Source organism: Schistocerca gregaria, chromosome 4 (genome assembly GCF_023897955.1).
Source record: "Schistocerca gregaria isolate iqSchGreg1 chromosome 4, iqSchGreg1.2, whole genome shotgun sequence".
Classification (NCBI taxonomy): Eukaryota; Metazoa; Arthropoda; class Insecta; order Orthoptera; family Acrididae; genus Schistocerca; species Schistocerca gregaria.
Genome location: NC_064923.1, coordinates 453,580,909 through 453,606,847, shown reverse-complemented (window position 1 = coordinate 453,606,847; position 25,939 = coordinate 453,580,909). Strand labels below are relative to the sequence as shown.

Below are 25,939 nucleotides of genomic sequence, written 5' to 3'. Positions count from 1 at the left end.
GTTCAAATCTATTACAACATTTTTGTCATCACAAAATTTATGGCAGTGTACATTACATGAAATGTAAGGATATGTTTGTTAAGCATTACTGATCTAACATTTTGGGAAAGATAGCAGTCTATTTTTTAATTAATATTTAGTAAGGAAAAGGGAGTATGGTAGCGAAGGATTAATATTTGTTGCAAAAAGGATGTTTTATCTTTTAAATAAAAATAAAAATCTGTAAAAAATAACTTTATTTTCTTACAGGTCTTCAAATGAGAGCAACCCATTCGCTTATTTCTTCATTCTTAACAGTCCACAATTAAACAACTAACGATGTTCAATATGAACATCGTACAAAGAGTAAAATGACACAGTTCATTATACATTGTTATTTTGTTCTTTTCAATCTCTGTTTGAACAGTGCTACAAATAAATAATCAACATTCAAGCCGAATAAATTGCACAAATTTTATTAATAGTTTTGTTAATTCCACTGAACCAACTGAGATTTAAATCTTTTAATTCCATGTTCATAATAATAACAGTTGATATGGATTACAGTTGAACATTCGTACCAATTGAATTTCCTGCAGTTGATCTTAAAAATTCATAAACGTACATCTGAAAATATGGGGCAAAATTGAGTTCACTGTCTAACATGAAATTTACATTCATTATAAAGTATTACAAGCAACAAGTGAGTCAAATTTTAAAACATAAATTATGAAACTTACACTTCTTATGTTTTATCTCAAATATATTTATCCTATACAAAAGTATTTATTACATTTTTTTACATTTTTACAATTATGTACAAAATGTAATGTCTTTAACATGGTTGCTCATTTCTTTGGTTTAGTCAGCTTATTTAATACACAAATATATATGTACACATTTTTCATGTCACCTGTACAGTGGAAATATCTCGTGTTTTTATTGCAAACTGATACATGTGGATGAATATAGTTCAGAAATCATGGAGCTTCATGTGAGAGATTCTGTCAGAAAAATAGCACTGTATCAGAATAAAATGATTTTTCTCATGGTGTGTAGTACTGACTGAAGGGAACTGATCATGCTTCACTAATGTTTTCAGTGATCCATTTTATTATTATTTAATTCATCAGTGCCTGTAACTTAATGAGAGCAAGGGTTGTAAACAAAAATGTTTTGTTTGTAAAATTTAGATTTCCAAAACAAATTGTGTTAACTGAAAGCATTTGCATCTCTGAAGAAAACCAACTCTCCACTGCCTCATCTTTCTCTAAGTACATTTCAAAACATCTCATCCTATTTATCACTAAATGTGAGTTGTCACCCATTGGAGCAATATCCAAGAGTTAAAATGTGCACGACCTGGAAGTTCTTCCATTAAATATATTACCTGAAGCTGGTGTGTTTATCAAATTATGACTGAATATAGTTATACAAGTAATTGAATTATGATGGACGTTCCATATTTAAATGCAAGTGTAAAAAATTTGTAATAGTTTACATAGTTATGAGTTATAAAAACCATAACATCTAAAATTTTTTATACATGTGATGTATATTACACTTGTTATTGTTTTACATTGCTTACTGCAATTTTCAAAATATCATGAAGCTCTGACATTAACAGCAATTTCACTTAAGCATTCATGACTTTAGTATTCATGCATATAAAGAAGTCTCATTCTCTGTTTACGAAGCAAAAATTTGTTCTTGAACTTGGCCTTTCTTTACATTAAAAAATACTAGTCAGTACACCCTTCCTTTATGTAAGAGACTCTAGTTGATCGTAACAATGAGAAAAAATGAACTCCAGTATAATATATTTTCAGTCTCAACAGAGCTATGAAGAGGAGTAACTTTTTAATATCAATGGCCTTGTAGGCTAGCACTGTCTTGAAATATTTTTCCTAATGCTGCAGAAAATTTTAGTTTTCATGCCTGTTGCACAAATAAATATCAATTAATGAAGTGCAAGGTGAACTAGTTTAGCACTGAGAAACAACTTACTAAAATGAAAAGTTACTGACAGACATAAAACATCACAATAATTCAGGATAAAAGTTCATTTCCACCAGCACTCTTCTGTTCTCATTAAGTTTATAGCAGGAAATGTGATATACACAGAAGCATGTAATCCCTTAGGGGACTCTTTTTTTTAATGGGAAACATCACATACACTTATGGCATTGAGTCAGACCAGTTTCATAAACACTATAAGCATTTCCTTATCTGTGTGACTCTAATAAGAAGGTCTATAATTAACACAGAAGTCCACTGTATTTATCATTACACTGGATATATCTAAGTGTACCTATAACACACACAGTTACACTGTCTCATGCAGTATTTAAAAGCAATAATATGTAATGAAATTACAGTGCGACATTCACAGAATTTTGTTTTGCACTGCCACACAATTTTTAGAAACTGACTTTGTACATGAAACAGCTATACAATATTTCTGCATGCTTTGGAACAACAATAAAGCTATAGCAAAAACTGGCTGAAAGTTAATACTGGTTAGGAGTCAACAAATTGAAATACCATAAATGTGATGTAAATCAAAATTCTTATTTTTAAAAATATAATGATTATATGAAAATTTTGTAACACTTCACTGTAGTCTCATAAAATAGCAATTGGTGTTCTTTTATTAAGTCACAGAGGAATACTGTATGTCAAAGTATGTGCATTCTGCAATTCTAATCCATCCTTTTTTCATTTTGATCATCTGGTATGCTTTAACATGCAGTTTCTACCAAGAATTTTATACTGCAGTAGCAGAGTTTCCTATTCAAACCCAGTTTTTGAAAAGAATCTACCTTATAAGAAAAACATTAGGAATTTTTACAACTGCCCACTTAGCAAGACTCAGAACAGATATGAAACATGCACTCCTCGAACATTCACACTGTGTGTTAAGAATGCTATTGTAAGACAATCTTGGAACACAGGAGGGAAACAAGGACTATCAAATAACACCTAATTCTAACAAAGATGTGGGTATCCACACAAAACAGGAGTGTATATATCCCTTTGAAATACTTCTGTGTGTTTTAACTGTACTTATGCTACGCAAATAAATTGTCTAGTTACGTGATAATTATTCTCACTGAATTTGGATATGTTAGTATTTAATTTTGAAACAGTTACAGGAACTGTGAAAGGTGAGTTGCATGTTACAGAAGTAATATAAAATCATAATTCATTAAATTTAATTAAAGGGCTGATGACACTGTTTGTCACTCGAAAAATTAGTACACTAACATTGAGGCAAATACTGTAAATAACAACCTAATTAAATCACAGTGTGTAGATGCTAAGAAGTAACACTGCAACTATCATGGGATATAAGCTACAAGAATCTCCAAAATTAGAGTGCTTAGACAAAGACGAGCTGCACTTATATAAATAATTAACTTGTTCCCATAATTTTTTAATGTCAAAAAAACTTTCAAACAACAGAAAAAAAGTTTTGGTTTTGTTTATTGTTTGTCCATACACTTGCAGCATCTTGGAATCAATATGCCAATTAATCTGACTATTATTATTGTTCTTAAATAAGTTTTTCATACTTACCAGTGAAGACATATATAGGCACACTTGTAGTGAACCAACTATTTATAATTCTAGAAATAGTTCAGTGCAGATCTAGTAAACATTTCTCATAATAAAAGGGCACAGATTTTTGTATTAGTTGTTGATGGTCTCCAGAGCTTTCAAACTATTATTTCCCTTTGTTTTGGAACTTTCATTTGAGGTCTTTTTCAAAATTCTATCCTATGCAACAGACACTTGTCCTTACAGAGTGTCCGATTAATCCAGAGAAGACTACAGTGTGCAAAAACACTGGCACAACAGGAAGACCACAATATCTAGTTTCACAATAAAGGCAATATGATCCTCAGGTTGCTGATATGGGTTCAGAAGTAACAGTTTATGGCTTAGTGTCAAGTTATTACATACTAGTAATGATATGACAGGAAAAAAAGTCTCCAGTTTCTGAATCCAAACAGGTATTTGTAAAACCACCAAGGATTTCTTTAAAAGCAACAGGTAATTGTTCTAGTGCATACAACAATAGCAATATATTAACCTATTTAAGGTTTTCTTACTCAACACAGAACAGTAAAATATTATGTGGTGGTTGATGGTTACTCACTTCTGATGGAATGCAAGTGACAAAATTTCCAAATTAAATTAAAACAGGTTGTCCTAGTTTATTTATGGTAACATTCAAAATTAATGATATTTAGTGAGTCTGTGAGCAGAAGGCAACTAAATTGCACTCTTTTTGAGCAAGGAAATTATTGCAATATAATGAAATTTTGAGATCTGTGGACAATGATAACATAATACTGAAACAATCACGGCTCCTTTATAATGGTACACACTGCAGTTTTGTCAGTAATAAGCAGTGAGTATTAAGTAATTACATGGTATGGATGAATTTCTTCACAAACAAAATTAACCTACATGATTTAAAATGTGAATTTCATGTAAGTTGGCATCACAACTGCAATTCAGTTTTCACTGTCACTGCAATATCTCTTTGATCAGTTCACTGGTACTATTCTTGAAGAGCTGCAAAATAAAAATAAAATCTATTGAAAAATAGATTACTAATTGTAACAAGTGTTGAGCAATAAGATATAGAAAAATTTTAAGGTTATCAGTTGCTCCACTTTTTTTATATTTATTACTTTATAATTTGATCCACATTATTTAGCAATCATGACTGGACTGAATGTGTCAGCACTGTATTCTATATCATATAACTTACCAAGAAGTTATTTACAACACTTTTTATCATATATCAGATAAACAAAATTATTTATAACAAGAACATATGAAACAGATGTAAAAAAACAATATTATTTTGGACAATCACTTGATTCACTATTGAAAAATACTCCAGCACAGTATGACGGGTGCTGTTTCAAGTCCTTCACGGCAAGCCTCCTGAATAATCCTGGTCACAGAAACAACACTTCTCAAGCCTGTGTGTTGAACATTTTAAGAGTAACCATTGGAAATAATACTGTACAAGTGATGGTTTTGACTTAGTAAGCTGTGTAAAAATTGTGAGCCACTGATGCCCTCTGCTCTACTTGTTCTCTTTGTGGCACTTTAAATCTGTGTGTTATCCACTCATCCGTCATTTAAATTTCCCTTATTCTGTGAAGACAGCTATAGCTCCAATTACAGCTTTTGTAAGTATTTGCATTATGCAGAGGTTGCACCACATGTACCAATGTAGGTAATTTTTCCTTATTCTTCAGTCCTGGATAACACGTCTTTTGCTAACTGAAAGTAATTCATGTAATTTCAGTCACTCATACCTTCCGCAGCTACATCTACATCTATATCTACTTAGGTACTCAGCAACCCACTGTATGGTGCATCGTGGAGGATACCCTGTACCACTATTAGTCATTTCCTTTCCTGTTTCACTCGCAAATAGAATGAGGGAAAAACAACTGTCTCTGTATGTGTCCCAATTTCTCATATTTTATCTTCGTGGTTCTTATGTGCAATGTATGTTGGTGGCAGTAGAATTGCTCGGCAGTCAGCTTCCAATGCCGGTTCTCTTAAGTTTCTCAATAGAGTTTCTCGAAAAGAACATCACCTTCCCTCCGGGGATTCCCATTTGAGTTCCTGAAGCATCTCTATAACACTTACATGTTGTTCAAACCTACCAGTAACAAATCTAGCAGCCCATCTCTGATTAGTGTTATTTTAAATAGAAAGAGGTGACCTATATGCTGCAGCATATAAGATGAAGTCAAAAACCGAACACGTCCAGGATATGGTGGGGCATAATTAGCACGCTAAAAATTCCATATAATTAACTACTATAGACTAGGATAAATGTTAACTGGTGAAGAATAGAGGAGTACCCTACAGAAACAATCAGCACCACTGTGCTTACTGAAATGATATACAGAAACTCATCTAGATCTCTCACAAAGCCCAAAAATTTATGATCATATGTAAAGGCTATCATTGGCACCAACGTCAGTGTCCAGAAACTTGTGGACAGCACAGAACTGAAATTGAAGGTAGCAGGTTTTCAACTGTCCCTTTACTAAAGAACTTACTGTAGCATTGACTTTGTGCAAGAAGAGATGTTAGCATGCTCACATGAATCTGGGGACATCTTCCAAGCTGGACAGGACTCAGTGGATGAACATGATGAAATAAACCCCTGTGTTCCATCTTTTTTCACACATTTTTCCATAGTCCTTTACCTCAACGCCCTAGGCCCCCAACCCAAGGAATGATGCTATATGTGTCAGAGGGTGTATATCAAATGGGAAGATATATCATATATGGACCTTCAGGCATATCAGGTGACCTCTCAGAGTAATTAGTCTTACACTGGCATGGGGATCCACTGGTGTTGACTTGGTATACCCCAAATTCTCGGAGGCCCAAAATGAAAGACACAGAAACAAATTTAAAAACTGAGGGACTTGATGATACCTCAAATTCCCAAACATTGAGAAACTATGCCCACAACAGCATCAGGGGATAGACCAGTCCAAGAAGAGAGAAACAACACTAAGAAGTTGGACCAGATCAAGATCAAAGCCTTGTCTGGGGCAGAGAGGAGGAAACTTCTAAGGCAATAAAGAGAAAAGAAAGGCAATAAAGAACAAATGGAGGAAATTAAAGGTCTTGAACATAAGACATCTAAGAAAAGACTGTCTCAGAGGGAAGGGGTTAAACAGAAAACCTCCTACTTCCAAGACATAGACTAAGAGAACGAGGAAGGAGTCTTTCATTCCCACTTCCCAGGAAAACCAGATCCAGGAAAAAGCTGAAACAGGAAACAGATGTATAGCAGTGCAGTTTCAATTTTTATAATAGCAGTAATCCAACAAGAATACCACTTGTTAGCATCACCTAACAGCTAGAATAACTAGTTCAGATGGATCTCTTTGAAAAGTCTGGGAAAGACACAAGTCAAGGCCAAAAATGCATGAGGATCTATCTGAACAAAGGTGCTCTAATCTTTGTCTATGGCGGGATGGGAAAAACAGATTAGCTGAAGAAGATGACGATCACACTACATCCATGGGAGGAGACAAATTTGCTGGTCAAGGCAGCAGAGGAACTCTTCAAGACTGCACAGATATAAATCTGGGTTTCCAGACTACTTAAGGATTTTCCTCCAAAGATCCTGTTCAAGAAAATATGGGCGCATAACCAGAAAGTCTTGATAGATGACTGAAGGGTAATTAACAGGAAGGTTTTACCTGATGGCTAAACTATTCTGATTGAAGTCAATGAGAAATTCCTGAAGGCAATACAAGAGTAAGACCTAAAATAGAATGAAGGATTCTCGCAGGTTACTGTCACAGCGACAATCCGATAAAATCCTACTTAAATATCCTACTGGTTGTTGTGAAATAAGAATTAATACACAGGGTGTCCATAGTTAAAGTTCCAGTTTCAAAACACTGTAGAAAGAGAACCTCTGCTGAGAATGATAAACTTGAACTGCATGTTACTGACTCAGGGTGAAATGTCATAGAAAAAAATTAATGTAAATTTAACCAATAGATGGCGCTGTAAGCATCAGGATAAGCACACCAAAAGATGTGTGGCATATGGCTGTTCCTCGGTTTGTGTCTGTGATGCCCATCATGACTATCTCCATGAAGGATCATGTACTGCTGGTAAAGCTCCTAGATTGGAAAGTGTGAACCAGTGGCCCTGCAGAAGTTGCAGGCACTCAAGAAAATGAAAATAAAGGCATTGCTCTGATGTCTGCTAAGAATCAGGAGAAAATGATTACAAAATTTGAAAAAACAGGCTCTTTTGAAGTGCTATGTGACAGAGGTGCCCAAACATTAAACATGCCTACAAGCACAGCACATAAAACATTATGATACACCCTGTCTTGCTACCATATAAAATCACCCGTGTACAGGTGTTGCTTCCTGCTGACCAGCGAGCAAGATGAATTTTCACTCTGGAATTTCTATCTTGCATGGAAGTGGACAATGAACTGCCACAGAACATTCTGCAGACAGATGAAGTCCATTCCCATATATTAGGACATGTCAATATGCAGAATTGCAAAACATGGGCAACAGAATATCCGCACACACATCAACTGGCACCATTCAGTTCTGCAAAACGTATTGTGTGGTGCATGTTAATAGCACCTACTTATTGTAGGGCTGCATTTTTCCAAGGAAATGAGTCCTGCTGTTCCCATTACCTGTACCATCACTTGTACATGCTATGAGAGTCTTTCGCACACTGACATCATTCCAACCCTTCAACAGCATGGGTGTGTGGGTAAGACAGCATAGATGTGTGGGCAGGATCATTTTTATGCAAGGTGGTGCTTGTCCACACAATGCACAGACAGTGAAGTGGCTGATGCAGACGCATTTCAGAAATGCTGGATTTTATCAGCCATCATTTCCCTACAGCCTTGCCGTACAGATCATCCGATGTTAATCGGAGTGATTTCTGAAAGATGTTGTCTTCAGTGCTCCAATTATGAACAGAGCTGAATTGAAGGCACGTACTGAGCAAAGCATTCTGAACATGAGACACGACACACTCCAATCTGTTGTGGAACATGCTGTGGTACGAAACAGTGGACAGCATGCTGAACATGTCTTGCCTTAGTCCCATAACAATTAGAAATCTCTTCTCGGTCATCAATAATATGTTGTTCAAATTTGACATCACTCTGAGCATTGGTACTCTTTCTACAGCATTTTGAAACTGGAACTTTAATTATGGACACCCTGTATATCAGCTAGTATGAGTGTTTTACAAATCAGCTAGTATGATTGTTGGTTATGGCAGATCTCAAAACAGTCTTCTAAAAGTAGAACAATGTCGCACTTTGTAAACTGCACTTTCAGTACTTTTTTTTATTTTGGGTAGCACACAACACACCTTTCCATGACGTTCTTTCCATCTCAGTTGGGGGTATGTGTATTGAGAGATGTGCCCATGGTTTTGTCTGAAGCCTCATAATTGTGGTAACTGTGCACACTCTAGTGGTCTCTGTAAACCATCCTTATCTTCAGCAATGAAATACTCTCTACACCTTCTTGATTGTTTACTAAAATCAGATACCCAATGATAACCACAGCCTGTGGATCATTTTACGATACAATTAAGAGCCATCTATTAGCCAGAAACTGAACTTCATGGATTCATATAGTGAAGCAATCATCTGCAAGCTGAGCTTATCATACAATTTAAATGTTATAGCAACTTTATGTGACTACAGTTTGTCATTTTATGTGACTGGGTTAAGGATATCAGGAGTGACAATGGCGACAAGCTGGTCACTGGAAGTGTTGCAGATAAACCTGCAACATAGTATGGGGACATCTCCTGGAGGTAATCTGATTTATGTGAGAAATCTAAAAACCCCTGGAACATTCTTCCACATTAAAAATGAAATTACATTCATGCTGATGGCAATTTTTTGTTCCAGCTACTTAGTGACCACCAGGATGAAGCCACTTGAGGAAGGAAATTTGTACTGGCCTCAACTTACCTTCCATATGAGGTCAATGTTCCTCCTTCCTATGAAGTGAGGAGACTGGTTGGCACAACTGCTTGTTGACTGTGATGCCCACAACCTGGTTTGGAAAGCAGTGGCACTAACAGCACAGGTTAGCATCTATTTCAGTATCTACTGGAGACCAATATAAAGATAGGGGTAAGCAAACTACTTTCAAGAAGAGAAGAAGGGAAGAAAGAAATGACATGATAATAATGTTCCATCTTCATGGGTAGCTACGTCAAACAGTGGCATGTGGAGATGAAACCATACTTATCTGACACATGTGTATTACGTTTAGGGTTGAAATGAGCACTAAGCAGACCATGGCCAATAAGAATCTTGGGAAAACAGATTGGAGCTTGTATAGGAAAGACCTAAACTCACACCAAAACCAGTAGATTTACAGGAAATGGAAGATGAAGTGAACTTGTCACCATGACCTAACACTTAGAAAACTGTCCTATCACCAAGGAGAGCACAAACAGTAATGTACCTAGGTGGAACAACAATTTAAGTTACAAAGGCCCTTGACAAATATAATCTTGCTATTAAGCAAGCAAAACAATCATCCTAGAAGGTATTCTGTGAGGAGATGCAAGGTACAGCTGTCATGGCCAGACTTCACAAAATCCTCACAAGAATACCAACAAATCCATGAGGTACACAAAGAAACGAGGATGGCAGGTACACAAGGACAGTGCATGAGGCGCTGGAGGTGCTTGTAAAGACTCACTTCCTTTGATGCACTCTGGCAGATGATACATACCAAGATTTGGTTGCGGTGAGGTACTCGTTCACCAGTAACCAATAGGAGAACTGGCAGTCTGTCAAAGTATGTGTTGGCTTCAGGAAAATCCAGTGGGTGTCGGGAATGTTTCAATCAGGTTTCAATCATAAGTCACCAGGCACATATGGAATTTTTTCAGCTCTATTGCAACAAGCAGGAGAGGTATTAATCAGCCTCCTATGCTGTTTGTTTGAAGTCGGTCTAGCAGCCAATGTCATTCCTAATGTTTGGACAGAAAAGATTGTTCTCATTCTGAAGCAAGGGAGAACTGATCGTACTAAGACTAAGAATATGAGACCAATCAATCTGTCTTACTTTCTACGAAAGACATTAACAAAACTGTTTAATGTACATGTTAGGCAAAGTGTGTTAACTTAAGTACCTCTGCATGAAAGTCAACATGAATATCAACTTCACAGTGACACAAAAGAGCACTTCACCAATTTGCTGAAAAGGTAGAAAAAGCTCTACACTTTCGAGGACTATTTTTTCCCAGGTCAAGAGAGGCCTTTTAGCAATATTATCTTCAAAATCGTGGTTAGAGCTGTGGAAGAGCATGGCATTAAGACCACTGTATGTAGGTGGAGTAAGACCATGCTGAGTAGACAAAAATGCAATAAGGACCACCAGACAATGTCCACTAGTGTGGACCTAGTGGTGAATGAACTCATTAAAGAGTCAATTGTTAGAGCTTACTTTTTCCAAGGATATGTGTATCATTCAGTCATAGCAATACTTGTCAAATTTGAAAGTATCATTAGAGCAATAGCACAATACACTCTGAATATCACGAACAAGAGGTGTAAAAACAGGATCTAAGGATCAGTCCCAGGAAATCTGTTGTTGTACCATCATGATGAAGCATATCCAGTTCTTCAATTCAATTCTACCAACAGAGGGGATAGTGAAATATCTACAGATAACCCTGGATGTGAAACTAAAATGAACCCTTCACATAAGAAATACAAGTTACAAGTCAAAAGGTGCTCTCATGTGCACTATAAGTGTCTTGGGGGGGGGATTAAGTTTAACTCCCAGGAGGATGTATTAGACATACACCCATGCTATAAGACGTACGGTAACTTATGGGGCTAAAATACAGTGAAATAAAGTAGAAAAGAATGTGGCTGCTATGGAGCTTGAAAAGGTGCAGAGATTGGTTTTTTGTAGTGTAACAGGCAGAATTAACAGCACCCCAATTATGGGATGGAGACCCTGCTGGAAATGCCCACATTACACCTATGGATTACAATTGAGGCAGTGGCTGGGGAATATATGTTAAAAACTGGAAATCTTTAGAATATCCTGAACCATTTTCAAGTATAATGAATGAGGTAAAAATATAGAAATGGTCAGGGGAATGATGGCTGACTATATAATAGCTTTCAGCTTCTTCAATAAATCCTTCAGTGTAACAACTGGAAGTAGGGAACAGTGGAAGAATGAACCATGATACTATTCAGGTAACAAAGTCTGGGTTACTGATGGGTTGAAAACAGATAAAGGTGCTGGGACTGGCGTGTACAGGGTACAGCCTAGGCCAGGGAGTGCAAACTCTCTGGGGAAGCCGGCTATAGTATTCCAGGTGGAGATATTTGCTATCAGGGTGTACACAGAGAAGAATCTACACAGGTGCTGTAAGTATAGAAGCATCTACATTTATTCAGCCAGCCAAGCAGCCCTAAAATCTCTAACAGCTGCTGCAATGAGATCATAAGTTATTGCAGAATTTCAGGAATCCCTTGTGACACTAGGGACAAGCAAAAGGGTAAACGTGCTGAGGATCCCTGCTTATTCAGATATCACTGGTAATGTAAAAGCTGATACGCTACCCAGCTCAGGGATGATGATCCCATTTGTTAAACCAGATAATTCAAGTGGTGATAAAACCTAAACTACATGAATGGGTAAGAAGGGAGCAAAAGAACTTTGGATTAAAGCCCAAAAACAGAAACATGGCACAATCTAATGATGCTGAACTGTATTTAAAAATAAGTTCTGCAATCACGGGTTTGAAGAGGAGGCAGATTAAACTCATGGTAAGTTTAAGGAGTGGCCATGGGAACTTCCAGAAACATTCATACAGAGTAGGAAATGAGGAAGAAGCCCCAAAGTAGAGACTATGTGGTGAGGGACATGAAACAGCATAACATACACAAAATGTTTCGTCACTAATTCCTGAAGAAATTGTGTGTGGCAAAGGGTCTCCTACTACTCTTCAAGGGTACTGGAAGTCATTACTAGAATGGCAGAGAGAGAGCTTGCACAATAAACTAGTTTATTTAGTGCTGGCAGCTGGGGGGTAAATCTGCCGTTGTTTTCTCTCCCTGATTAAATAAAAATCAAATCAATTGAAAGAAAGATACTGATGTACTGCTGAAGTGTACTTCTTGCATCACTGCAAAGATGAATGATACAGATATTAATCTTGGTTGTGTTCAGAAAGAGCTAAAACCAGGCTCCAGGTTCCGATGGTGTTCCCATCAGATCCTAGATAGAATCTGTGGCTGGATCAGCTCTCATTTTAATCATAACATACTCTAGACCCCTTGAACAAGACACAGGAGAAAGATAACAGAAGTGATTCAATAAAATATTGTGTTATTAACGTACATCTGTTTTTGGCCCCAAAACATTTTCTGATTTCAGACATCATGAAGCATCTCAACTAAAATGACTCCTTCATGTGAACCAGCATAGATTCCAAAAACACTACTTGAGCTAAACCCAACTTTTGGTTTTTCTCACATGACATCCTGAAGGACATGGATCAAGGAAATTTAGTACATACACTATTGTTTGACTTTCAAAATGCATATGACTCGGTATCGCATCAAAGTTTATTAACAAAATTATGGTTATATGCAGTGACAAAACATCGTTTGTGACTCAAGTAAGGACTTCTTGGTAAGCATGATGCAGCAGATTATCTTGAATGAAGAACCCAATAAAAGTAGAGGTAATTTCATGTGTGCTCCAGGAAAATAGTAATTGAAACCCCAGACTTCTCATAAATAATGCTGTTATCCACATTGAAGTACTGCCTGAAAAAAGCTGCAGAAATGTTAAATCAGATCTTAAGATTTCAGAATCTTTCGATTATTGGTCAATTGCTTTAAATGTATAGAAATATAAAATCACGTACTTCAGAAATGGGAAAAAATTATCATATGACTGAAATATTGATGACTCTCAATTAGAATTAGTACACTCATAAAAACAAATTATGGTGGCAAGACAGATAGCAAAATATTCCACAGAAATCTGCTTACAGACTTTCAAGAATCAGTAACCAGCGAGAAATCGAGAGATGTTCTTCAGGCGCCTATATATCATTCCCGGTAAATTACAGCATGCATAGACTCATTTCAGAAGTCATTCTTCCCATGCTCCTAAGTACCATGCTAAGTGCATGCACTTCAAAATGGTTTGAAGAGTATGCAGGATGACTCCACGATGATGCTACAAACATTCAGGAATGATGGAGAAGGCTAAATGTATCAATTTGAGGTAAGGGCTCTGGTCTGAAAACGACCAAACTGAAAGTTACAGGCGAAAATCATTCTGATATCTCTGACAGTAGAATACATGTGCAAGTACTGTTGTGGCTAAGATTGTAGGATAGGAAACTTTCATAGGTGGTAGTATTGACCAAAACAAGAAAAAGATGTTCAGATGTGTGTGAAATCCATGGGACTTAACTAATAAGGTCATCAATCCCTAAGCTTACACACTACTTAACCTAAATTATCCTAAGAACAAACACACACACCCATGCCTGAGGGAGGACTTGAACCTCCACCGGGACCAACAGGAAAAAAAGTCTAGTAAACATGGACTCTAAAACGCATACCTCAAGAGCTATGTGTACGTGTTCACCTTCGGTAGTATGAAACACATGTGTTTTACTGCAAGCTCTTTGGTTTCTGAACATCTGGAGGTAGTAGTACAGACCATAAACAAGAAAAAAAGTTCAGTAAATATGGGCCCTAGAATGCATACATAGAGAGCTATGAGCACTCCTTCATTAATGCTATTTTGAAACATACACTATGTGATCAAAAGTATCCGGAAACCCCCTAAAAACATGTTTTTCATATTAGGTGCATTGTCCTGCCACCGACTGCCAGGTACTCCACACCAGTGACCTTAGTAGTCATTAGATATCATGAGAGAGCAGAATGGGTTGCTCGTGGAACTCATGGACTTCGAACATGGTCAGGTGATCAGGTGTCACTTGTGTCATATGTCTGTATGCAAGATTTCCACGCTCCTAAACATTCCTAAGTCCACTGTTTCTGATGTGATAGTGAAGTGGAAATGTAAAGGGACATGTACAGCACAAAAGCCTACAGGCCGACCTGGTCTGCTGAATGACAGAGACCTCCGGCGTTGAAGAGGGTCATAATGTATAGTACACAGACATCTATCCAGACCATCACACAGTAATTGCACACTGCATCAGGATCCACTGCAAGTATTATGACAATTAGGTGAGAGGTGAGAAAACTTTGATTTCATGGTTGAGCAGCTGCTCATAAGCCATACATTATGCCAGTAAATGCTAAACGACACCTCACTTGGTGTAAGGAGCATAAACATTGGATGATTAAACAGTGGAAAAAACGTTGTGTGGAGAAATGAATCATGGTACACAATGTGGCAATCCAATGGCAGGTTGTGGGTATGGTGAATGCCCGGTGAACGTCATCTGCCAATGTGTTTAGTGCCAACAGTAAAATTTGGAGGCGGTGGTGTTATGGTCTGGTCGTGTTTTTCATGGAGGGGGCTTGCACCCCTTTTTGTTTTTGCATGGCACTATCATAGCACAGGCCTCCATTGATGTCTTAAGCACCTTCTTGCTTCCCACTGTTGAAAATCAATTCGGGGATGGTGACTGCATCTTTCAATATGCTAGAGCACCTGATCATAATGCATGGCCTGTGACTGAGTGGTTACATGACAATAACATCCCTGTAATGGACTGACCCACACAGAGTCCCGACCATAATCCTACAGAACACCTTCGGGGTGTTTTGGAATGCCGACTCCAAGCCAGTCCTCACCAACATCGATACCTGTAATCAGTGCAGCACTCCATGAAGAATGGGCTGTCATTCACCAAGAAACCTTACAGTATCTGATTGAATGTTTGCCTGCAAGAATTTAAGCTGTCATCAAGGCTAAGTGTGGGCCAATACCATATTGAATCAGCATTACTGATGGAGGGTGCCACGAACTTGTAAGTCATTTTCAGCCAGGTGTCTGGATACTTTTGGTCACATAGTGTACCTCTTCTACTGAACAAGTGCTAACAGCTCTTAAGATAACCATTTTAGAGCCCATGTTTACCACACTTTTTTCTTGTTTTCATCTTTAATACCACCTCCGAAAGTTGCCTGCCCTACAATATTATCAACAACATTGCCGGTGTGTGTATTTCATTGACAGAAATATGAGATGTTTGTAACATTTTGACTTGTATCATTTCCACACTAGGATCCCTTACCTCAAATTGATGCATTTACCCTTCTCCATTATCCCTGAAGTTTGTCTAACATCAACACAGAATTACCCTGAATTTGTAAGAGTAAATCTTACACAAATGACAACTTCACAAAATAGTTTCTTAATTTAATCACAGTGGCCAGTTTAAGGCTATTGCAATCACTACAATCATACCAGAAGCATTTGATGATGCTGACTCTTAATATGCCTTGCCTGCTAGACAAAATGTGCAGTGTAGGAAAGCAAGCTGTTTGAAATTTCCACTGCTAATCCATTGGTGGGCATGTTTGAGTAAAGGGCCCTAAGGTTTCTGGTATTTTGGTTCATCAATTAAATCAAGTGTGAAGTATGAATGAAGTCTGTGGTCTGTGTCTAGTGCTATCGGAGTCTGTGATTTGTTTTATGCTACAACATAGAATTGATCATAAGCACTTGCTAGCGTCAAAAAAGAAAACATAAGGGCGACATTCTAAAGAGCAAAAGAAACTCATTAAATAAATTTTTAAACCAAACTGACAGTGTTTAAATGAATGTAGTATGTGATGTGAAAGAATGTAGCGTTACTTAAGCTTCGTAAGTTGATGATACTGAAGAATTGCATGTTCATGCAAGCAAGAACTAGCGGCTGATGAACTGTGGAAATAGCAAATAACAATGTTACTGTGGAAGAAATTGAAGCAAGCCGAGCTCTCCATGACAAAAGAAAATCATCTAAGGAAAGTTACAGCTTTCAAGATGTTCATGATGTTAGTTGTCCTGGAGTCTGGCCAGATAGTATAAATGATAATCTAAGAATAAGTGCAAGTAAGTGTGTCACTGTTTTTTGTTGCTTTCATCATCTTTCAAATGATGAAAAAGTTAAACAAACGTGGCTAGTATATTTTCGAACAAAAGATGCTGGGTATTGCTTTTGTTGCAAGTTATTCAATTAAAGTGCTGGCACTATCAGAAGAAATGGTTTAAGAGACTGGCAAAGGTTGTCAAAAGTTCTGTCTAACCATGAACTATCCCACAACCATATTACTGAAATGTGCAAGTGGAAAGAGCTTCACAGAGAATTAAAAACTAAAAATTAATTTCCTGATAATTCAAGATCAAATTGATCAGGAAGAAAAGAGGTGGAAATTGGTTTTGTTAAGTGTATTTTTCATAGTATGCTTCCTTGCTGAAAGAAATCTTCTGTTAAGTGGTGACATTGAAATGTTGGGAAATTCAGGTAATGGAAACTATTTAGAGAAAGTAAAATTAATGGCCAAGTGCAATTCTTCATCAAATAATCATATTAACTGTATGGCCTAATTGGAACGTTGGTTACTTATGTAAGTAAGGTCATACAAATATAATAGAGGGAAACATTCCACGTGGGAAAAATATATCTAAAAACAAAGATGCTGTAACTTACCAAGTGAAAGCATTGGCATGTTTATAGAGAATAAAAACACAAACACACACACAAATTTCAAGCTTTCGCAACCCACGGTTGCTTCATCAGGAAAGATGAAAGGAGAAGGAAAGATGAAAGGATGTGGGTTTTAAGGGAGAGGGTAAAGGAGTCATTCCAATCCCGGGAGCGGAAAGACATACCTTAGGGGGTATACGTGCGGATGGATATGTGTGTGTGCGCGCGCGAGTGTATACCTGTCCTTTTGTTTTTCTGCTCCCAGGATAGAAATGACTCCTTACCCTCTCCCTTAAAACCCACACCCTTTCGTTTTTCCCTCTCCTTCCCTCTTTCTTGATGAAGCAACTGTGGGTTGCGAAAGCTTGAAATTTGTGTGTGTGTTTATGTTTTTTGTCTTAATCAACATGCCAACACTTTTGTTTGGTAAGTTACAGCATCTTTGTTTTTAGATATAAGGTCATACAAAATTAAACCATTACCATAATTTCTGATGAGAGTGTATCTACCATTAAAGACACGATACTCAAGTCACAAGTAACAATTAAGTATGGTTTTAAGAGTGGTAGATGTGTTTTCCAAACCAACTGAAATTAGAAATTGTTATTTCATATAACTTGACATACTGGTTGCAGATGGTAGGGGACAATCTTATGACAACAGGAGCAACAGGAAGGGCAAGGAAGAAGAGTAGAAGAGTGATACTCAACCTTGTACCATAAAAAAACTGCAAGAGCTCATTATATCCCTTGCTGTGCTCATAGCTTGAACTTTATTGTTAGCAAAACAGTTAAACCATTTATAATTGTGCTACATTGTTTTGGTGTGGTTCAAACATTGTTCACATTATTTTCTGCCCCTGTGAAGTGCTGGAAAGCACTCAAGAATCTAAATCTGAGTCTGAAATCTCTGTATGATGCAAGATGGGCAAGATTGGAGGTTAGGATTGAAAGTGTTCAGGTTGTAAGATCTGAGCTTAATAACAGAAGACTTGCATTAACAGACTTAAAGAACAAATGCAAAAATGATCCAATGTGTTTCAGTGACATATCTATTCTCTTGAAAGAAACCTCAAAATTTAAGTTTTCTTTGTGTGCTGTGGTAGGCATAATATCCTTTGCCATGTCAACAGAATCAATAAAGCAATTCAGCAAGAAGGAATGTAGTTAAGACACTAGAGTAAAATTATAAAATCAACAGTTAGTGTTACAGACCATTTAGCGGAGATGCTGAGTCACAGATAGGCACAACAAAAAGATTCTCCACACACACACACACACAAAGAGAAAAGTGGAGGAATTGCAGTTTTCTTAAGAAAGTAAGCATGATCCCGTTTGAAGAGGAAGAGAATTGCTTAAGGGTAAACTTCTTCTGTGTTGTGGCAGACGCCACTACTATGGCCCTGAAGGAAAGGTTTCAGCAGCTCTGTGGCTGCTGTGATGTGTTCAGTGTTATTTGTAACATTAACAACTTGGCAACAAAGAAATACGATCTCAACAAACAATGTAGGAACCTTGCAGAAGCTTTGAGACACACTACAATGTATTCAGGAGACACAAATTCGCAGGACCTTGCAAATGAATTGAAAGTAGTGTCCCCTGTATTTCCACAAACTGTGGAAACATGTTTAATAGTATTTTAGTGCATCTTTGAAATGAACTTGCAAGACTTTCCCTAAATGTAACAATTGTGTTAAGAATATATTTGTGCATACCAGTGTCTGTAGCTCCTGCACAATGTAGCTTTTCCAGCTTAAAGATAATTAAAAACTATCTCAGATCTTCAAGAGCTACAAGCAGCTAAAAGGTCTTGCTGTAATAGCATGGTAAGATAGATTGCGTGGTCGCTCAATATGGAGAAACCAGTCAACGTCTTCGCTACTCAAAAAGCAAGAAAAGTGAAGATTCAGGTGCGTAATTTTTAAAATAATGTTTTTACAACTTAGTAGGCTGTTTTCCATTTTACTTATCATTAGACATAACATATTAAATTATATACCTAATTTTGCATGGTTGGAGTGGTGCATGTAAAAGTTCAGCCAGGCTTCACTCGCAACTATTATGAACTATTACTAAGCTGTGGTCATCAGCGATAAAGGTTCCCAAAAAAGATAGGAAGGCATATAAATACAGTTTATTTCTACAACAGCTCTCACTGGCTGCTTGTCTAGAATGTAAGAATAAATCAACATTTCATGCAGTCTGGAGACCTAGTTTTGAACCAGCCACTATTGCTTCTTAAAAAGAAAAAAATTATAATGAAACGCTCAGTCATTACAGCTGCTGCAGTATCTGTAGCAATCTGTGAGTCCCTCAATTTATATAAAATACTGTAAGTAATTTTTAGTATGTTTCAAAACCACCATATACTTGCTTGCCGTTAAATTTGTGAGTTAAAGAAAAACATTCAACCAGGTATTATTACTCTGGAAGTACTTCTTGAGAATTTTTTTGCAAGTAACATTGCAACAATTAAATCCTACTTTGTACTATAGGGTGACACACAGGGGATTTTTCCACCTGTGAAAACTATTTTGACAGATGTGATGATGGCTTTTCTGAAAAATTTGGAAAAACATTTAGTAATTTACTATAACTGACACAAGCAAAATAAGTCCAGAATTGATTCAGTATGATTGTAATATCAGAAATACCTAATAAATTTTTTGAGTCCTCTTTTTCCAGTTCTATTTGGAGTTGGTTTTAAGTGCAAGTTTGTTCATTGGAGTTGGTTTTAGGTGCAAGTTTGTTCATTTTAAGGGATTATTAGTATATTTCTGGTGCACATTTTCCTTGTTTTAGTGTATATATTGGGTATTTTTGTAAATATTTTAGTGCCTAAGTTCTTACATTTACATTTACTCGTGTCGTAACCGGGGCAGAGAACTATCTGTTTACATTTTAAAAAAAAAGATTAACAGAGTTATTGTGAAATCTATAGTATCCAGTATTCATACAACTTGAGGTTAACACACTGCATTCCATATAAAAAATAACTGAATGTGTTTTTACCAAGAAGTCTTAGCGTACCCAGGACTTCATACAGGCGAAGTCACAGGTAAGCTAATATGATATGGTTTGTACGTATATTAAAACACACACACACACACACACACACACACACACACACACACACACACACACACACGAACACATTCATAACAACCACATATAATTATGAAAACTGTGCAAAATGTAAAGGAAACTACATTCCAGAAAAAGAGTGCTGGCCCCAAACACAGAATTTGCAGGAGGCCCCAAAACTCCTTAAACTGGCCCTAACACTCATGTTTAACTGGTTTATTGACAACACTGGGGTTTCTCAAAAGTAATACCTTCTCACTAATAAAACAGTCCTTTGGCTACATTTGTCAAAATGTGCACCCTTTACATCAAGTATTGTGCAAGTCTTATGGTAGCCACACAATTAAGTCTGTTGAACATGTTTTTCTAACATGTAGTGATGTACCTAGTCAAGTGCCTTGTACAGCCCACAAAAAATACCAAGTGGAGTTATTTCAGTGTTTAATGTTTGAATAATTTGGTCGCATGAGTGCCTGTTCAATAGATTATTCAATCATCTTCGAACAGCTATACTCATCTCTTCCTCTAATTTTGATTAGAGAATTATTATTTGTGCTTATCTGACAATAAGAATGAGCTAGTACACCCAGTAACAGTATGAACAATTTGTCTGTCAATGCTTACTTTTTTGCAAAAGGAAATTCATGACTATACACTATGATGAGCAATTTAAATTTTATGTATCTTCCTTCCTTACATACCTCACTTCTCTTCTTCAAAGTTGAAGGAGTCAAAGGCTTGAGTCCAGTTGAAGACTTCAGTCTGATTACTAGCACCAGATTTTTCTTCTGCCCGACCAGTGTTCTCAGAGCGTGGACGGGGTATTGTCGAAGCTGTATCACTGCAGAAGAAGTCGTCATCAAACGGATCACTTTCACGTACAAAAATATTTATTGATTCTGACTTTTTCAAACTTGTTGATGAATCTGCTCTCATAAGGTTTGACATACGAAGTTTCATTCCTGGATGAAATTTATCATGTTTATTAGAGTCTTCACCACTCCACACTGTTCCAGGTGCTTTCTTATCACTATTTTTGCTTTCAGAAAGAGTTTTTGGTGAAGGGATGAATTCACCATCACCAAAGGGCATGCTTTCAAAATCAGCAAAAGCATGTTCACTGTGCGTTTTTCCTGTTTCTGAGGTGCCTGCAGGAAGAAAAACATCATCACTTAGTTTACCATTTTTCTGGTCAAGAACACTAGCACAAGCAGGTTCATCTACCACACTTGGGCCTCTACTACACGGTTTGGTGTCCTCATAAGGTGACTTCCTGTGGTCACTTATATCACTTGATACACTTGATGCAAGCCTGATGCCTCGTATTTCAGTAGGAGTAAAGTCATCTTCAAATGGAGATTTTCTGTGAGTTGAGCTCCTTGGAGTTCTAACTCTATTTGTGTCTTCCCCAAGTGAAGATTGATAGGGTTCTGGAGGACTACTCAGGCCTATTTCCTTTGGCCGGGAATTAGGATCACTAGTATGGCTTTCCTTACCCTTTGCGAAAGTTTCAACAGAAGAACCAGCTGTTACAGGGAGACTGTGACTTGAGAGTGCAGGAGATCTTTGTTTTGCAGAATCTGATGCATCTGATTCTGCACCTTGGCTTTTGTTAATATCTATACCTACTTCAAATGGTTGCATTGTGAAATCATCATCGAATGGTGACTTCTGACTGTAGCTATATTCACTGCTTTTTTTGTATCGCTGAGGTCTCCTCGTATGGAGTGTCTGTGATCTCTGATCGTAACCTATTTCTTTGTCTTGCCTGCGGGGCCTTTCTTGCTGTGGCCAATAATCATATTCCTGATCAGAATTAAAATATCCTTCCCGACTCCTCGGTCGCCTGCCTACTTTCTCACGATATCTTCGTTCGGTCATAGTGTAGCTTCCCATTTTCTCAATACTGTCTGGCCTATCTGAGCGTGCTGCACTTGGAAGAGAATGCTGTTGTTTTTCTCCAATTCTTGGCACATAATCGCTGGCGGGTCCTTTTTCTGGAGTCCAGCGTGATTCTGTTGCACTACTAGGCCGTTTTGGCCAATTCTGTTTCCTTCCCAAGTACCTGGGTGATTCTTCATCCCCTTGTTCACTGTAATCATCCTCCCATGGTAGTTCCCGAGAACGATCCCTCGAATATCTATGATATCTTTCACCTTTCCACCTAAGGGTTTGCTCTGGTCGCATGTAATCTTCGTCAGGGGGAACACACTTCCTGCTCCAAGGATATGGTCTTCCATCATGTTCAAGTTCTCTTCTGCGCCAGTACACTTCTTCACGTTCTGCTTTACTTCGTCTATCACAATATTCGCGTTGTGAAAATCGTTCTTCTTCATCCCATGACACTGATTCCCAACTGCTTCGACTTTCACCTTCTCCTCTCCAAGGAGATGGACGTCTTTTCCTGCCTTCCTCATACTCTAACCCATTCATTTCTCTGTGTTCATATCTCCTCCACCGCTCATCGTCTCTTGGTGCAGGATACTGTTTGGATCGAGGTTTTCTAGATATTTCATATTCTTCTTCTTCCTCTTCTTCATCTTCATCAACAGATCTGTCACGCCACCTCTTATTCACAGTAACCCATCCGTGGTCTTCATTGTCTTTATCATCCTGTTCCCAAGGGGATGGATCCCTTGAACTTCTCTGACCACTTTTCCACGGAGCAGGTCGTCTTCTTCTTGCTGTCCTTTCTTCGTGGTACATTCTTTCTTTACGGTGAATACCATCATCATAATATGGCTCTCCGTCACTCCAACCATTTTCTCTCCAAGGCCTTTCCTGCCATGGCATACCATCTGCCCTCCTGTCTTCCCAGCCTTCTTCTTCTTCATCATCATCACGCCACTGACCTCGTGCTCTCATTCTTCTTCTTCTTTCCATTTCTTGTTCTCTTTCCAAATGATCCTGGTAACTAGCTGGAGGCATTCTCCCTGTTTCTTTCCCATCGGATGACCATGGTGAAGATACTTCCTCTCTCTGCGTATCAGGTGAAGTCTTTTCTGGTACAATTGAGTCAAATTTTGCCCAACCCTCAGCACTGGACACGCCTTCAGCTCTGTCATCATCCTTATCGGGAGAACCAATATCGTTAGTGGCGTCTTCTTTTTCAGATACTGACGATCCATTATTACCGTCTGCTGATTCTACTGCCTCTTGCTCGTCAGCATTCTTTGTGACAGGGCTTATTTCTGCGGAAAGTGGTGATGTGTGTTTTATTTCTTCAGCACCAGCTCCAGCATCATCTTCTAAAGCAGTTGCGTCTTCCTCTAATATAGTTGTTTCAATGATCGACTGGGGTTCACGAAGCGTCACCGCTTCAACAGTGGGCGATTCAGTGCTTTCACTCTGCTGTCTTGATAACGTTAACAAATCATCCTCTTCCTCTGGTTTGATACCTTCTGCAATACTGTCGTCTTTCTCGCTTGACGTGTCGCCATCCTCTTTTTCAGCGGCACCTTCATCTAGAGAAATCTCCCTAAGTGCAGCATATTTATCCTCAGCCTCCTTTCTTGCCTTCATCTCTTCTGCGGAACTTTCGGAGACTACTACTCGTTGTTTGGGTTCAGCATCTACAGAATCTGTGCTTCCTTTGGTCCGCCTATCATCTTTAGCTTCTTCAATCAATTCTCGGAATACAGCATATTTATCAAATGGTGCTTCCTGGAAAACATCTTCCAGTTTGTCCGATGAGTCTGTTGGTTCAAAATTAGTTTCAAAGTCTGCCTTAAACTCTGGTTCATCGTCCACCGACTCTCTCAGTGTGGCATATTTGTCTCTCTTAATCGCATCTGTTTCTGTCTTTGTTTCCTCGCCGCCATTTTCGGGGCCTTGAGCTTCTGTCGAAAGCTTGGAGAGGCAGTTAGTAAGTTCCTGGAGTGTCATGTTGGATAAATGCCCGGGAGAAACACCTAACGCTGCTGCTAAATCTTGCAATCCCGTTTTTGTGAGCTGACTTAAAGTAATATTTAGTGAAGTACTCGGCTTTTTCTTTCGGTCATCACTCGCTGATGTGGTTGTTGCACTCGAGGTTGACATAAGGATGGAATCAATTGTCGTCATAACTGGCGAACGAGCCTTGGGGAGGTTATGGAACTTGCCGCTGTCTGTGCTAGGACTTTTCTTCTGAGGTGGAGGTAGTAACGGAAAAGGTGTAGGTGTTAAGTAGTCGTCACTGCCTATTGAAGATTTTGCAGAGAGAGGTTGGGGAGGTTGTTGCCTCCTTGGTCTCTGAGGTACAAAGTCAACTTCCGGAAATTTTGGCCTTCTTGCTGGAACTGGGAGGGGTGGACTTTGTAACACGTCGATTTCATGAGGAGTGGGTGATGTTGACGTTTCGTAATTTTCTATATAGTCATAGTGAGGTGGTTCATCCGCGTGTGGAGGTCTAGGAGGTGGTTTCATCATACAGCTAATCTGCTGCCGCTTTGGAGGTAGCGGAGGTGGCTTGATGGCCGCAATGCTAGCTGCAGGCCTCGGTGGCGGTTCAGGGGCTATCTCTGCCAGCTCAGCACTGGATCCCGACAGTCTCGAGGTACTGTCACCGTCTCCAGAATCTGGGAAACTGGCGACCACTGGAGGAGAAGGGGTCACGGCACACCGATTGCGTAGCGTAACACCTTCCAAGACGCCCTGGCTTACTGGTGACTTCCTGTCCGATTTTGATGGTGTCGGAGGCATCGGAGGCGTAGGACTCAGACGCACTGATTGTGTTGTGCTACTGGTTGTGCACGAGTCCACAGTGATCTGCTTTACAAGGCGTGACGAGGATCGTGGCGTTGACTTCGGGCTTGGCAGTTTCACCATTGTAGACAATGTGGTTTGTTTACTGAGCCGTGGAGTTTTACTCTTTGATTTGCTAAGTGTATCTACAGGACTTTCCAGTACGGATGGAGGGGCTGTAGATGACGAAGGTAGTGTCACAGACTGTGTGGTAAGAACTGTGTCTACATCTGTTTTCTCGGGAGGCAATGAAACTCTCAGTGGTCCGTGGAAAGTTTGAGGGGTGGTGCTTTCAGCCGAGGACATGAGCGTAGACGGTTTAACATCGCCCTGTGCTGGCACAGGTGCTGCAATGCCAGCAAAAACTTCGTTCTTCTTTGGCTTTGCGAACATGGTAAAATCAGCGAAACCGGTATCAAAAGGGTCACTACTGCTGCCTAACGTTGGGAACGAATTATTTTGAGGAAAATCGTCTTCAGCAAAGGGATCAGTCTTATCAAATGGATCAGTGTCTTCGAATGGGTCAACATCTAACACCAACGGCTTTTTGGCTGACATTGTGGTTAGAGCTGAGGTAGTCAGTGGACTAAATGTGACAGTCGTTTTGTCGCCACTCGACAGCACAGTACTCGTGGAGCACGGCAAATCACCATCTCCTGGAGTCAGTGCATTACTTCCTTTCTCAAACGTCGCCTGGAATAATGGGGCTGTAGCTTCGGAAGGAATTTCTGTGACTAAGTCTTTAAGAACTTTCTTTGGTGGATTCTTCAGTTCCTGGAAAAAGTCTTTTCTGTCCACATACGGCTTACTGCGGCCCGTACCAAGTGGGTCCAGTTCAGTGAAAACATCAAACGGCTTCTCAGCTTTCTGCGCTGAAGGACTCCTCCTGGACTCCTTATCATCCTGAAATC

At 38.6% G+C, this 25,939-nt stretch overlaps 1 protein-coding gene across 3 annotated transcripts in view; it reads right to left on the bottom strand.

Moving 5' to 3' along the window:
- Window positions 1–4,338: 4,338 nt before the first annotated feature.
- The window catches only part of LOC126365909 (protein disabled), a 467,529-nt gene continuing 445,928 nt past the window's right edge, over window positions 4,339–25,939 (bottom strand). For all 3 annotated transcript variants that reach the window (XM_050008634.1, XM_050008633.1, XM_050008635.1), the window contains 2 exons: window positions 21,008–25,931; window positions 4,339–4,563 (listed from right to left, as the gene is read on the bottom strand). In XM_050008634.1, coding sequence (XP_049864591.1) covers window positions 21,009–25,931 — 4,923 coding nt within the window. In that variant the 3' untranslated portion in view covers window positions 4,339–4,563; window position 21,008. The remainder of the gene's footprint in view (window positions 4,564–21,007; window positions 25,932–25,939) is intronic.